The 15966-nt window shown below is 43.9% G+C and overlaps 1 protein-coding gene, 1 long non-coding RNA gene and 3 other non-coding genes across 5 annotated transcripts; all 5 read left to right on the forward strand.

Annotated features, from left to right (window-relative positions):
- The first annotated feature begins 708 nt into the window (after nt 1–708).
- Nucleotides 709–7344, forward strand: LOC103707295 (zinc finger protein GAI-ASSOCIATED FACTOR 1-like). Its single transcript, XM_008791730.5, has 3 exons — nt 709–1099; nt 2615–3011; nt 6320–7344. The coding sequence occupies exons 1-3, from the start codon at nt 889–891 to the stop codon at nt 7176–7178; spliced, it is 1467 nt and encodes a 488-aa protein (XP_008789952.2). The 5' UTR covers nt 709–888; the 3' UTR covers nt 7179–7344.
- Nucleotides 7345–13346: 6002 nt separating this feature from the next.
- Nucleotides 13347–15062, forward strand: LOC120112853 (uncharacterized). The gene is made up of 2 exons (XR_005514478.2): nt 13347–13576; nt 14546–15062. It is a non-coding gene; the product is annotated as an uncharacterized LOC120112853 (long non-coding RNA).
- On the forward strand, nt 13657–13744 carry LOC120112971 (small nucleolar RNA R41). The gene has a single exon (XR_005514621.1). It is a non-coding gene; the product is annotated as a small nucleolar RNA R41 (small nucleolar RNA).
- Nucleotides 13857–13935, forward strand: LOC120112973 (small nucleolar RNA Z155). Its single transcript, XR_005514623.1, has one exon. It is a non-coding gene; the product is annotated as a small nucleolar RNA Z155 (small nucleolar RNA).
- On the forward strand, nt 14108–14217 carry LOC120112975 (small nucleolar RNA snoR100). Its single transcript, XR_005514625.1, has one exon. It is a non-coding gene; the product is annotated as a small nucleolar RNA snoR100 (small nucleolar RNA).
- Nucleotides 15063–15966: the final 904 nt, after the last annotated feature.

The raw sequence follows: 15966 nt of genomic DNA on the forward strand, positions 1-15966 counted from the left end.
TTCTTTATATATATAAAATGAATCCCGTCCAGATGGGATGAATCGTTTGGCATGCAATCCAATCATCCATTAGAAAAATTTCTGAGCATAAAAGGAGGCATTCCACTTTATCTTCCAAATCCCAAACACTCACGAGGTCTCTTTGACCCAAATATCCAGGCGGTGCATGTGAATATATCCCTAATGAATATTTCATCCATTTCTAGTGTCCAAAAAAACAACCCCACAAAACCCCACAAACCAAGCGAGTCCAAATCAACCTTTTACATGGGTTACAAAACATACCATGCAATCTACCAACTACCTTTGGCTCAGCCAATGTTCCAATATATTGACTAGAAGGAAGCAACAAAATAAAGAGACAAGATGATGCAATATTAATAGTGACAAGTGCCAAACTTTTAGCATTTTTATTTACCTATGTACATAGTATGTGTACAAGGCCCATAAATGCATTCCCATGTCTAGAACAAATAAAAATATTTAAAAAATATCTCTGAAGGTAGATAAACATAAAGAGTGTATTTTAATTTGATCTCCCCATGCTATAAAGCATGGAAGTAGCCTATAGTGGGAAAACAAAGAGAGGGGGAAGAGGTAGGAGGGCATTCCAGGAGACACGGTTGCAATCAGAAGATCTCATTCACCGAAGTAATTGAAGACTTTGTCTTCCTCTGAGCCATAATAAATTATATACGCAGAAAAAAATAAATAACAAAACCATTTTGAAATACCTTGGGTGTCCTCTCCACCTACAATAAAAGAAAGAATACCCATCGCCACCAACATGAAGTCAGAAACAGAAAGAGGAAGAGGAGTGAAGAAAACAAGGAAATAAGAAGAGAATAAGAAAAGAGAGAGAGAGAGAGAGGGAGGAGTTTGTTATTCATGTCAAACATAACAGGAGACGGTGAGAGCTTCTCTTCTGGGATCAACACAGGAGAAGATGATGAAGTCCATCAGCACCATGAACAACAGCAGCTCCATCACCATCTTTTCGACGGCCCGGAGGCTGCCGGAGCTAACAGTGATGTCTCCACTTCACGGCTGCCACCACCGCCGGCTGTCAAGAAGAAACGGAACCTCCCAGGAACTCCAGGTGGTTAACTAGCTCCGTTCTTTCTTTTCCCTTTATATTAGAATCAAGAAACCAAGTGAAGATTTCAAACTTAGTATGATTTTTTCTTTCAATAAAATAGATTAAAACTGAAGAAAGAAACTCTTTGTTTTTGTTTTTTGGTGGGTAAAAGAGTTCAATTATTGGTCCGGAATTTCAATAATTACAGCGACCGTTAATTAGCTCGTCTGCATCTCATTTGTTCTGAAGAACATGAAAAAAAAAGTGACAAGTGGCAAACTGTTCTGGGTTTCTAATGAACTGTTTTTGAATGGCATAGTTGATAACTAGGAGGAGGAGAGCAGGAAGATTCGTTACAATCTTTTGGTGTATTAATTTTCAGCTACCCCCAGTTTGTCCCACAAAAATGTTCTCACTTGTCGGCATTCTCGAGCGAGTAAAATAGTGACCTTCTCTATCTATGGTCATCTCCTCTTGCTCTCTTGTTTTGAAGTTATGTGATGATTCCAATTAAATTTTTACGGGAAGAATCAATAATTATTGTGTACATGTCTTCTTCCATCAGTTTGGGGTGCTAATCTTAAATAAAGATGATCATGTAAAAAATCAGATGTTGAATCTAATAACCAACTTGAATGAACATTAGTATTTCTGTGGCATCTATAACATATACATATCGAGACATATTTAAGCTGACCAATTACAAAGGAGACAACGACTTCCATTTTCATGAACTAAGAATTGTATATATTTTCCATCTTTAATTTTCTAAACCACATCTGATATTAAGCTAATTAGAAACTAGTCTTATGTACTTTTATCAAAGGAAGAAGAAGAAGAAAAAGAAACCGTCATATGTGTGCTAATTTGTGTTCCGAGTATCAATACTCCATTCAGAAAAAAAAAATCATAAATCTGAGTAAGCTGTAAGAATAATCACTCCACATTTATTATCTACTTTATGATAAGTAAGCTCTGGCAGTCTATGAGTTATGTGAGGTATCATTGAGATCAACTTACAATCAGCTCATCTTTCTTTAAAAGAAGAAAAAGGCTCAGTAAGCTTGTGCACATATAAATATATTGCTTATTTTTGTGATACTCATAATATGTTATTATACCAGAATTATAAAAGGAATAAAAAATTATCTCTTTACCTCATCATAATTTGCAAGATTATGAATGCGTCAGCTAAAACTTTCCTTAGTAGCTCGTTTATCCTCCGTTGAAATTATAGATTTATTTATATATTTTATATTTTCTTACACTCCTCTTCACATATGGGCCAGACTTTCTTTTTAATGGATGAGCCCAACATGCTCTGATACCATGTTAAAATCACCACTTATCCTAAAAGCTTAAGCTAATGGAATGAGGTAGATTTATTTATATATTTTATATTTTCTTACATTCTCGAGACTGCTAATGCCAAAAGGGAAAAAATAAATTCTGTAATAATCATTAGTTAATTTTGCATAAAGAAAGAAATGAAAGGAACTTATAAAGATGATGACATCTTTTAATAATGATATGTAGACCCGGCTGCGGAGGTGATTGCTTTATCACCAAAAACCCTAATGGCAACCAACCGGTTTATCTGCGAAATTTGCCACAAGGGCTTCCAGAGGGACCAAAACCTCCAATTGCATCGTCGAGGCCACAACCTTCCATGGAAGCTAAAGCAGAGAACAAGTACAGTGATCCAAAAAAAGGTGTATATATGCCCCGAACCCGCTTGTGTGCATCACAACCCAAGTCGTGCCCTCGGTGATCTCACTGGGATCAAGAAGCACTACTGCCGAAAACACGGAGAGAAGAAGTGGAAGTGTGACAAATGCTCCAAGAAGTATGCGGTGCAATCAGATTGGAAGGCTCACTCCAGAATCTGTGGAACTAGGGAGTACAAGTGTGACTGTGGCACCATCTTCTCCAGGTTAATTAATTCCTATTCTTTGTTCATTATATTTCTTAATTAATAGTTTAAAATGTTTAGTTGTAGAGGTAACAACCCATGACCTCACCCAAATGGCTGGTTGGAAGGTTTTAGTTGGGTTCTTTGATCCTGTGTAAGTACTCAAGATCTATCCAGTGAATAACCGATGTGGAATTAAAGATACGCTTGCACAGGTCCTCAAAGTTTAGTTGTAGAGCTATTCGTAAGAATTCGCTCTTGTAGTATTAGGATTTAAAACAAATCATGGTTGGTTAGAGATTAACATTCCTAGGATTCTTCAAGAACTCGGGCATGTGGAATGTGCTAGAGTTGGTACATATTCTAAACGAATAGTGGACTCGGTACTCATTTGCTTTGAAAGGGGCCAAGATAAGGGAGCATGCAACTCTACTCTTCTTTTTTTTTTTATAGGAAATAGGGGCTATACAAGCAAACAAAGAACAAAGCGTGCTCTGACCAAATGAAGGACTAGTACGAAACATTGAAATTAAAATGTTGAGAATCCAATGAATCACTAGAGGCTCGAGGTCGATGCATCCAAATTTAATTTTACTCCTCATCAATTGGATATTTGATGGTATGATTTGACCGTCTTGATGGGATTGGCAAGTGGAATGATAGCATTGTGTAATCAAAAGATTATGGTAGATTAAATCATTGTTGTGACAATTACTATATCACTCGAAAGCAGCATGATGGTAATAACTTAAGCTGATAGGATAAGATAGATTTATTTATATATTTTTATATTTTCTTACACTCTTCCTCACACGTGGGTCGGACTTCTCTTTTAATGAGTGAGCCCAACATGTGAATTTTTTAATAATAAGGTTAAAAAGTGTAGAAACAGGGTTCGAACTCAAGACCTCTACTCTGATATCATGTTAAAATCACTGTTTGTCCTAAAAACTTAAGCTGATAGGATGAGATAATTTTATTTATATATTTTTATATTTCTTTACAAAGGTATATAAAATAGGGAAGTTTGAGTCTGGACCAGATAAGTCCATGTTCTTGCGTCCTTGGGCAACGCATGAGCTCAAAAACTTTGACCTTATCCTGAGGTCCTTTTCGACTTCAAACTTTGAACATATTTATAGTGGCAGACGTAGAAAGCGTGGCTGCTACCCTCTCCATGCAGAATTTGAAGTCCAACTTTTATAGAATATTAGATCATGCCGTCACCTTTGACATAGACAAATTGGATTTTTCCAACCCACACATCATCCGTTCACTCCCCTATGTTTTCTAGAAACTAGGGATGCTAAATAACTCGAGTCACAGAAATATAATAACACCAACCATATTAGATGTGACTGATAAATTCTCAAACCATTTACTAAATACTGCAACCAGGGGCGGCCCAATACATTTGGGGGCCTAAGGCGAATCCAATGAATGAGGCCTTTTTTTTAATAATAATTTTTTTAATAAATATAAAATATTTAAAAAAATGATATGAAAATGGATAGCTATCAAGTACACTATTTCAACAAAGATACATGAATCTAATAAAGATAGGCAAGAAATTTTTTTAATTTAATATTATTTTTGAATGGAAGTGCAGAAAAGTAATTATCCTAAAAAAAGACCATAAAACTGATTAAATAACTGAGATAATGCTTGGCAATATTGTTTATCATGTCAAGCAAGAGCGGAATAGGAAAAGGTCATCTCATGGCACTTCATGGTCAAGGTAAAGAAAAGTATTTGTCGCTTCTCTATAAGAGAAAGTAGGGGCATTATGGGAAATTGACTCCATCTAATTAATAAAAGTCCCATCCCTCCATCTCCCCTTCAAGTGAGTACCCAAGCAGCAACCGCAACATCACAGCACAGCAGCCATTCAACCCCCTCCCTCCTCTCTCTACCACCCAAGAGGGGAGAAGAAACCGAGAGGAGAAAATTAATGTGAGGGAAGGAAAACCAAGACCAAAACCAAACAAGAGAAGGGATGAAAGATAAGAGTGGCTTCAGGCATGTATCAAGCCAACCAAATCCCTCCTCTCTCTCTCTCTCTCTCTCTCCATCCAAAACAAAACTACCGTCCCCAACTTCCTAAATTTCCCCTCTGCAGGCCAAGAAACTCTCCACCTCCCTTCCATCAAGGGGGAAGACTCGATATGGGGCCTTTGCTTCCTTTTGGTCACGGTCAGACCGACCCTCCCTCTCGCTCTCTCTCTCCCTCTCTCTCTCTCTCCCTCTCTCTCTCTCTCTCTCTCCCTCTCCCTATCTCTCTCCACCTCCCGGGGGCCTTCCATTGGCCCGGGGCCTTAGGCGACCGCCTCGGTCGCCTAAGGCTCGGGCCGGCCCTGACTGCAACTTAGCAGTCATTCTATCCGCCGGTCACCCTAGAGCTTATGAGCTACATTTGTAGGGTTATGTGCGACCATACTCCTGCATAATTTAAGGGTTCGGGTTGTATCTTTCACATGAAAGAATGGTCAATTTTCTTTTGCCAGATCGCCCATTAGATCGCGCTCCATGCATATCTCAAAGCAGTTGGAATTTTTTCATTCATCCATTTGCACATATCTCGAAGCAACCATTGCTCGGTCCAACGGTGGACTCGCTTGAATGGAGGTGAATGTTTTTTCACACAGAAGACACAACCCCGTGTCACAATTCAAACACTAGAAATAGGCCAACTGCAGTAATTACATTTCCAGGCCATCTAGTTTTCCCTCATTTGGTTTTGCTTGGTCCTAATAAATGATCAGCCATGTAAAATTTGGTTTGGTCATAACATTTAGGCCAAGCCATAGCCATAACCACAACCATTTTATTAAGCCTGATTTTTACCTACAATTCGAGCCCACTTCCCCATCGATGCATGTTTTTATGAGAGTCGAAACCATTTCTGTTGTTAAACATTATTCTATACTTAGGATTTTTATCTAGCCTGATCTATTAGATATCAAATAAAGTCAGTTTATCCCATATATCTACCAAGTTTTAAGGTAAAACTTCCCTCATGAACCAAGTTTGATGGCATATTTGTGTTGTAATTCATATTATCTCTCTCCAAACTTCGTTGCACCAGACTCAATCAGATTGTTGATTGTTTATTATACATGCATCTGTACATGCCTGAACTTTTCAAAAAGAAAGACAAAGTCCACCATTATACTCTCATTTGTACATGCCTTACAAAATTTGTTGCATTTGTACATGCCTTAACATTTCACTACTATTACATTGAAATGATCGTGACTGTTTAGTTTGAGCAAAAGGTTTCTTCCATTGTTGCCTTTTAAAATTCCAATCTTTTCTTCCATGTTTCACAGGAGAGATAGCTTCATCACCCACAGAGCCTTCTGTGATGCTTTGGCCCAAGACAACAGCAAGCTAAACCAACCACTCATGGCCGCCATGGCCTCAAGCTTACAAGGCCAGGCGCCAAAACTCAAGATGGTTGTCGACACTGATGCCACCTCCATTGGACTCTCCGAATTTAGGCTTGGCGACATGAAGAGCCCACCATTTTCCCAACAACCTCTTGACATGGCCGAAACACCAAGGACCATTCCCTCCTCGAGCCTTCAGTTCAGCGAGAGTGGCCCGATGGGCTTCGATGGGCTCCGTGATGTCAATATGGCTCGAATGGTGGCTGGAGCAGCCCACATGTCCGCGACCGCTCTTTTACAACAAGCGGGCCAAATGGGTGCAACTACCAGTGGGAACAGCATCATGCACAGGGGCTTCGCCTCTGTAATGGCCGGTCCTGACCGGGTCTCTAGCACAAACCCTTATGGCCCAATGAAGGCCCATTGGCCGTTTGATCATCTGAGGCCCCCAGGCGAGCAGTCTCAGCTGGTTGGGATCAATAGAGGAGGGACTCCTAATCAGTTTTACAATCCTTCAATTAATCACACGGGTGTGCTTGCGCCGGTGGCCGGAATGTTGATGAACGGTGATGATGGGTTCTCGAAGAATGCGGAGCATCGCGGCCGCGAGCCAGGTGAGGGGAATGTGATGACTGTGGACTTCCTGGGTGTTGGAGGAGATAAGAGGAGCTTGGATGAACAAAAACAAGCAATGGCGTATGGAAGCGTTGGTCGTCAGCAGAGGTTGGAGGGTCTGCATCCATTTCAGCAACAGACGGCCCATGGTCCTGCAATGGAGAAGCCCATGTGGGATGTTTGATGTACTTTGATTAGAACTGAGAGATCTTTCTCTGTGTATATTTGTTTTAGCAAGCTGGGCCATGAGAGACAAAGGCTTTCTATGGTGCAAGAGCATGAAGCATCGCCATGGGTAGTTGGGAAATGTTACCTCTTCCTGACTTAATTGTTGCAAACTTTTAGTGGAAGGCAATGGAACATCACAAGGAACAATAGGATAAATTCGGACAAAAAAAAAAAAATTACATAGCGATCGCTCTAAATGCAACATGTCTTATGGGGTTAAGTGGAACGATTATCTTAAAATTTGATTTGCATGCAGATTATGATGAAGCATGAGACTGTTAAAAAGCTATCTCTCTTTAATCATATTTTGCATCATTATTTTTGGTCGCAATATTTTAAAGTAATGATGTTTTTAAATAATTTGGTCAAGGCCATCAATATTCTCCTGGTGATATTGATGAATGGGATAATTGAGAGACTTATGATGTAAATTAAATTTATTTTAAATTAGAGCTGCGTAATCTGCTAATAATAAATAAATTATTTAGAATACAATGAAAGATATGTGAATGCAAAAAATCAATTTAGGTAGATAAGAAAGTCCTAAACTTGCTATTGTTATTCCCTTGCATGCCATGTCCATGCTGGGTTAACAACTACCAAGGAGGGTTTATAGTTGTTGCTGGAAATTGGACCCGGGGGCCGCCGTGAAGCCGGGGAAGGAGGAGCTCCGCTACTGTGGGAGGCGGGCGGCGGTGCGCCGGCTGGCTGCGTCCTCCGCCGCGGGGGGTGTGCAAGTCCTGCAAGGAAAACCGGTGGCCGGGCTCCCCGGCGCCGGCCCTCCGATGCTTAAGTCAGAGGGGGGCTTAATTTTGGAGAAGGAGATGTAGTTCGTATGTAGCAGTCCAAGCCAGAAAATTAGAGTTCGGAGGAGTCCCCCCTCGGGAGGAAGAAGCCTCCCTTTTTATAGGGAGAGTGGCAGGATTACCTGTGATGTGACTGGGCGAATTAATGGGTTACCGTCACGATTGGACGTGGGCGTGTGAAGTAATGAGTTGCCGTGGATGGCCCGTTCCCATCATGGGAGGAGATGGCGCGTAGCCAGAGCTTGCTTGTGGCGCGCAGTGCAGTACATTCTTGGGAATGGTGAGGCGTTGACAGTCGTAGCAGGGTATGGTTCCTGATTGATATGTCGTGGCGTGGCCGGCAAGCAAAGCATGGTGCGGTGAGACTGCTGCAGGGCATGGCCGCAGCATACAGACGACGAGGTCGGCCTTCTGAGGTCAGCACGACCTTCTGTGCTCGGCCTTCTGAGCTCGGCAGCCTTCTGAGCTCGGCCTCGGCAGCCTTCTGTGCTCGGCAGCCTTCTGAGCTCGGCAACCTTCTGTGCTCGGCAGCCTTCGGAGCTCGGCCTCGGCAGCCTTCTGAGCTCGGCAGCCTTCTGTGCTCGGCAGCCTTCTGAGCTCGGCCTCGGCAGCCTTCTGAGCTCGGCCTCGGCAGCCTTCTGAGCTCGGCAGCCTTCTGTGCTCGGCAGCCTTCTGAGCTCGGCTGCCTATGAGCTCGGCTCGGCCTTCTGAGCTCGGTTTGGCCGATGAGCTTGGGAGCGGAAGAGCCCGACCACTTGGATGAGCTCGAGAGCGGAAGAGCCCGATCACTTGGATGAGCTCGAGAGCGGAAGAGCCCAATCACTTAGATGAGCTTGCAAGCGGAAGAGCCCGATCACTTAGATGAGCTCGATCTTGCTGACGGATTTGGGTGCTATAATTGCATTTGTGGGGTGGTCCATTTTTCCCCCAACACTACCCCCCGACTTCCGAGTTCGAGCTGCTTTTTGGCTCGGACGAAGGAAGTAGTCCAGTCGTCGATCATCCTGTAATATAGCCAAATATGTATAGAGATGTACGTACCAAGTAGGGTGTACCTCTAATGCAGTTGGAGTTTTAAGTGCTCCAGGTTGACTCAGCGGCCTTCTTTGGCTTGTTGTAGGAGGCGTCGAATGGCGTTGAAAGGCGTCGAATGGCGTTGAATGTCGTCGAATGGCGTCGAAGTGTCGTCGAATGGCGTCGAAGTGTCGTCGAATGGCGTCGAATGTCGTCGAATGGCGTCGAATGGCGTCGAATGTCGTCGAATGGCGTCGAAGTGTCGTCGAATGGCGTCGAATGGCGTCGAAGTGTCGTCGAATGGCGTCGAATGGCGTCGAATGGCGTCGAAGTGTCGTCGAATGGCGTCGAATGGCGTCGAATGGCGTCGAATGTCGTCGAATGGCGTCGAATGTCGTCGAATGGCGTCGAATGGCGTCGAATGGCGTCGAAGTGTCGTCGAATGGCGTCGAATGGCGTCGAATCGGCGTCCCGAGCTTAGCTAGAGCATCATTGGAGACGCATACAGGAGACGGACCTCGTCCGTTGGCGATCATGCGCCCTATTCGGGGCGACGTTGGTCGTTTTTTGGATTCTCCGACCTAGAAATAGATAAAATATTGAAATTATTTGAAGCCAAAGTGGCGTTCTGTACCTTTTGGAGATATTTTAATGGCTTCCGAGCTTCGAAGTCCCTTAAGACTTAGCTTGGCACTAGCTTTCTTTGGCTCGATTTTCTGGGGGAGGTGTTCTGCATTCGGGCTTCGGAGCTTGGGCTTCGGAGCTTGGCAGCCTTCTGAGCTCGGCGGCCTTTGGTGCTCGGCCTTCTAAGCTCGGCGGCCTTCGGAGCTCGGCCTTCTGAGCTCGGCGGCCTTCTGAGCTCGGCAGCCTTCTGGACCATGAAAGGATTTAGCTTCATAGTACTTTCTTGGGGTAGAATCTCCTATGAATCTAGCCAGAGGAGCGCTCATCCTTTGGAAGGCATACAAAATAAGGTATCAGCCGAGCTTTCATGATGTACTAAAATCCTTTTTTAAAACCTTGCAATGATGAGGGAAATAGCTACAGCGTCGTCATAAAGAGGGCTCAACACCCTTTTGGTCTTCATCAGAAAAAGAGATGTGACTTTCACAGAGCACGGATGCTTTGAGGAAGCTCTTTTTTCCGAGCTCGGAGCTTCTGGTACCTCTAGTTGCCCGCCCTCTGATGGTATTGATGATGCCCGTGAGAGGTCAGTGGTCATTCTGCTCCTTATGAGGCACTGGATTTTGTTCCTCGGGCTCTCTCCTGTAGGCATGATCACGGACAAAATAACTCAACCGACCTCGGCGGACAAGTGCCTCGATCTCATCACGAAGCTCATAGCAATCCTCCGTATCATGGCCGCGATCTCGGTGGAAGCGGCAGTACTTTTTCGAGTGCTTCCGCGACTCTGTCGGACGCATTCTCAATGGAGGTCGGAGGTAGCCCCGACCCTCAATCTCCATGAGGATTTCTGCTCGGGTGGATGTGAGAGGAGTGTACGTCTGAAATTTTTGGAGGGGAGACCCCGGGCGAGCTAGGCTCTTGGGCCAAGGAGGCTCTTTCTCATGCCAGGGGAATCTGCTACTTGGTTGGGAGTGCTCCTGGTGCTTCTTCTGCATCTTGGCAGGTCGTTCGGCTTCCTCCCGCCGAGAGACCATGGCTTCCTCAGCCTTGGCGTACTTGCGAGCTCGGGTCAACATTTCGGTGAGGTCCGCAGGGAACTTCTTCTCGATAGAGAAGAGGAACCTGTAAGACCGGGCTCCAGTCTTTAGTGCCGACATGGCGATTGACTGGTCCAGCTCCCGGACTTCCCATGTTGCGGCAGTAAACCGATCCAAGTACTCCTTGAAGGACTCTCCCTCCTTTTGTTTGATGTCAAGGAGGGAGTCCGACGTCCGCCGCTGGGGCTGGCTAGCGGCAAAATTACTGGCAAACTGCCTGCCGAGCTGCTCAAAGGAGGAGACAGTACTCGGCTTCAGCCCGGTGAACCAAAGCCGGGCCGGTCCTCGGAGCGTTGCTGGAAAGGCTTTGCACATCATGGCCTCCGAGGCTCCTTGTAGGGCCATTAAGGCCCGATAACTCTCCAGGTGGTCGAGGGGGTCGGCCCTGCCGTTGTAAGGCTCCACCTGGGGCATCTTGAACCGCGGCGGGACTGGTTCGTCATCAATTTGCTGGGAGAAGGGGGACTTTGTGGTGAACTCAAAGTCACCGTCACGTCCCGGTTTCCTTCCATGGAGTGCCTGGATCTGGCGCTCCAGCTCCTCGACCTTCTTGTCGAGTTCATCATTCTGGGGGATCGCTGCAGCGGTCCGTTCTGGTACAAGTTGCCCTGGAACTGACTCGGCCTCTGAGGGTTGGGGCCAGCCACCAGGGCCTCTAGCTGGGTGTTCTCTCAAGAGGGAGGCCTGGACTTGAGAGTCCTGACCTCGAAAGGGAAGTCCGCTTGTAGGAGGCTCCGGTTGAACTGGGGCCGGAGGGGGCGGTACCGTCGGGGCGCCCCTAGGTTGCAAGCCTTGGACAACGGTAGCCAAGGCCTGCACCTGTTGCACCAGGGCATGAAACTGCTCCGGTCGAACTTGAGGCGCTGACTCGGCCGGAGGTGGTGAGTTCCGAACGGAACGTTCTGGACTTGATGGAGGACGTCGGGAGGCGTTGGAAGCCCCTTTGCTTCTTAGCTTCATGGCAGCGAACTCGGGCCCTTCCTCTAGCGCCAACTGTTGCTGGAAATTGGACCCGGGGGCCGCCGTGAAGCCGGGGAAGGAGGAGCTCCGCTACTGTGGGAGGCGGGCGGCGGTGCGCCGGCTGGCTGCGTCCTCCGCCGCGGGGGGTGTGCAAGTCCTGCAAGGAAAACCGGTGGCCGGGCTCCCCGGCGCCGGCCCTCCGATGCTTAAGTCAGAGGGGGGCTTAATTTTGGAGAAGGAGATGTAGTTCGTATGTAGCAGTCCAAGCCAGAAAATTAGAGTTCGGAGGAGTCCCCCCTCGGGAGGAAGAAGCCTCCCTTTTTATAGGGAGAGTGGCAGGATTACCTGTGATGTGACTGGGCGAATTAATGGGTTACCGTCACGATTGGACGTGGGCGTGTGAAGTAATGAGTTGCCGTGGATGGCCCGTTCCCATCATGGGAGGAGATGGCGCGTAGCCAGAGCTTGCTTGTGGCGCGCAGTGCAGTACATTCTTGGGAATGGTGAGGCGTTGACAGTCGTAGCAGGGTATGGTTCCTGATTGATATGTCGTGGCGTGGCCGGCAAGCAAAGCATGGTGCGGTGAGACTGCTGCAGGGCATGGCCGCAGCATACAGACGACGAGGTCGGCCTTCTGAGGTCAGCACGACCTTCTGTGCTCGGCCTTCTGAGCTCGGCCTCGGCAGCCTTCTGTGCTCGGCAGCCTTCTGAGCTCGGCCTCCGCAGCCTTCTGAGCTCGGCAGCCTTCTGTGCTCGGCAGCCTTCGGAGCTCGGCCTCGGCAGCCTTCTGAGCTCGGCAGCCTTCTGTGCTCGGCAGCCTTCTGAGCTCGGCCTCGGCAGCCTTCTGAGCTCGGCAGCCTTCTGTGCTCGGCAGCCTTCTGAGCTCGGCTGCCTATGAGCTCGGCTCGGCCTTCTGAGCTCGGTTTGGCCGATGAGCTTGGGAGCGGAAGAGCCCGACCACTTGGATGAGCTCGAGAGCGGAAGAGCCCGATCACTTGGACGAGCTCGAGAGCGGAAGAGCCCAATCACTTAGATGAGCTTGCAAGCGGAAGAGCCCGATCACTTAGATGAGCTCGATCTTGCTGACGGATTTGGGTGCTATAATTGCATTTGTGGGGTGGTCCATTTTTCCCCCAACAATAGTAAATATGTTTACTTCTAATTTTTGTATAATATATATTTATTTTTTAATCTTGTACCGGCTATAGTTACAATATTCTTCAAATTAGTGGAAACTTCTTGTTTTGTTCTCCCTTTGTTTCAATGAATGATCCTCTAAATTACTCTCTAAGAACGAATTGATGGTGAGCTATTCAATTATTCTTGATTTATATCCAAATTTTACAATTTATTCACAACTAATTTAAAGATTTTATATGATATAAATTTCCAATAATGTACATCATTGCCCAGTGATTTCTTTTCTATCATTTATTTTTTTCCTCTTCTATATTTATTTTAAATAAATTTTGAAATATTTTAGAAAGCCTGTATTTTAAGTTTATTATTTTTATTTTTTGTTATCCAAACTTTTCTTATTTTAGATTTCTTTTTTAATTTTAAATTATTTATGTGAAAAAGAAAAATTACACCTAATCACGCAGTTCAACGTATCCAACGGCTACAACTTAAAATCCGGGGCTGGCGTCGACGTATCGGTGCCCCCACGATTTATTTTATACATCGAAAGGATCTTTTCGTAATTACACAAAGATGCAAACGGTGTAAACCCTAACCCTAACCCTAACCATCCCCTGGTTTCTCCCTCTATATTAGCCCTTCACCCTCCCTTCTTCCCCCCAACAGCGATCCCGGAAGTCTCCGGGCTTCCCGAATGCCCCTTCGATCAGGTTCTTGTGCCCTATTTTCGATTTCTTTTTTCCTATTTACCCTCGCAATTTTCTATCTGTTTGTTTGTTTATTCATGAGATCGGGGGCTGTGATGTTGAAATCTACCTATTTTATGAGAGGGTTCCTTCTCTGATTAAAAACTACCAATGGATCCTTCTGAGCCTTCGTTGTCTCCTTAAGTCCTAATGTTTTGTTTTCCTCCAAAATATTTTTGATCTTCTATTTCTTTTCTTTCCCCATGTTTATTTTTTCTGTAATCACTTGGTAACATTTCGATACCGTTGATATGATGATAACATCTTGCAGAAAAGAAGAAGTGTTGACTAAAAAAAATCAGATCACAATTATCTGATCAACGGCAATATTTTGTTCCAATTTTCGTTAAAAAAATATTTCGTTCGAATTTATTTGTTAATTGGGCCATTTTGTAAGATAGCTTCAATCCGTGCTCTAAATTTTTCAATTCTTTGTCCAAATGTAAGTGTATTTTTGGACCTGTGTACAATAAGCCGATGCTCTGGACCCAAGGGGGAAGAAGGAAGCATGGTAAGGTGCACAGAGATGAAAGATGGGTCCACATGTCTGCTCGCTTTGATGCTCTCGGGCGTTGATCTAGCGGGCCTGGATTCGACTCACATTCACCATATCCAAAATCTTGTGCGCGCTTTGTTTACCGTATTTTACTTACATGGATTTATAGATTACACCAAAGCTTAACGTATGACCGGTTTTTGTCGAAACGTTTGTTTATTTGTTTCTCGCAAAACTTAATTTGGAAAAAAAAGGAACAGAAATTACAAAGCCTGAAATTTAGGTCATACGAAAAACAAATCTTTTCTGTTTTTTGTGAAAATTGATTCATATGTAAAAGTATATGTTGTTCTAATAAATCTCAGACAATCAACACAGTCCTTCTAGTTTTTTGATTTCTATCTTGTTATTTTTTGTTATGACAATTTTAATTTCAGGTGCTGAAGCAATTTCTTATAAATATAATTGCTTCGCACCTAAAGTTGAAATTGGTATCTCTAAGCATAACAAGGTCATCGGTATCTCTTGGAAGAAGGGATACTCACTGTTTGATCTTAGGAAGAAGGGTTGCTGCTGATACTGTGGTGCTATGAGTCTTCTAAGCAGCCTTCTGCTGATACTGTGGTTCTATGACTCTGCTAAGCAGCCTTCTTTTAGAGATTGCACTTGGTGATGGATTACTTATCTATACTCTCCCTGATTCCCTTCCTGTCAAGCGTGACTTCCTGGTAGCGTAGATTCTTTACCGTTTTATGGTGTCTGTCACTAACTTGAAGGGTTGTTTTCAGATCAATTTTTAATTTGTGTTTGATGTGTATATCAGGGGCATGGGGCTGAGTTGTGAGCTTTGTAAATTTCTTTTCCGTCTGCTGTTGAATCTATGGTAATTGTGAGATTTACATCCTTATGATGTGAATTAGACCATTTGGAATTTGAATGATGTTTTCTATTAAAGCTTTCATTTGCACCTGTTAAAGATAATTTTAAGCTATCTTCTCCTGTAGAGGATGGCTCTGTGTGGATTGGTTATTTATTGGGAAGATTTTGGGTATTTATATAAGATTAAAGAACTCAAAAAATATCTTCAGGCTAGCTACAGGGGATGAACTCTTGAGACAGATTGGTTGTTCATTTATTTTTTTGTAATGAAAGCATAGAGCTTGCATAGTTTGTAAGCTTGTTGAATGCAAATGAAATAAGTATTAAAATGCTGCCTCAATGCTAAATGAGTTTTTTTTTGCATTTAAATACAATGTTCTCCCGGAAAAGAAGGGGGAAAGTATGTTCAATGGGAAATTAAGAAAGGCCTGTTGTTTGTTTTGTTGGAGTTTTCAATAAAGTGAGATGTTCCTATGGGAATAAAAATTTTATATTTCATAAAAAAATATCAGAGATATAAAAAAGTTATTTTCTCAAGGTTGAAAATTGTGATTTTTTTCTATTTTTTTTCTTTATTAAGGGTGTAATAGATATTTTATACAATTTTCGTATGGAAGTAGATGTTTAACTAAATAACGGCACTTTAGAATATACTACTTTTTCATGGTCAAATAAACATGTCAGAATTATTTTTTCAGTCATCAAATTCACAGTAATCAGCTTTTCAAAAAAAATATTTGGATGAGAATTTTTTTTTTGGGAACCAAATAAGTCTTCCATTGATTTTACTAGCATCTTAGTTTTGCCTGTGTTTGCGGAAGTTGGCACTTGAACTCAATTTTGTGTAACCTCAACGAGAAAATAATGATAATAATAATAATAAATCTTGCGTGGCAATTGGTTTTCCACTTTATGGAATTGTCTAACCCTGATGAGGTGCAGGGAGGGAATATATCTTTGGTGAAAGGCATTTGATGGA

This window comes from Phoenix dactylifera, chromosome 17, assembly GCF_051530095.1.
Source record: "Phoenix dactylifera cultivar Ajwa chromosome 17, Ajwa_hap1_PhDact_Kaust_v1.1, whole genome shotgun sequence".
Classification (NCBI taxonomy): domain Eukaryota; kingdom Viridiplantae; phylum Streptophyta; class Magnoliopsida; order Arecales; family Arecaceae; genus Phoenix; species Phoenix dactylifera.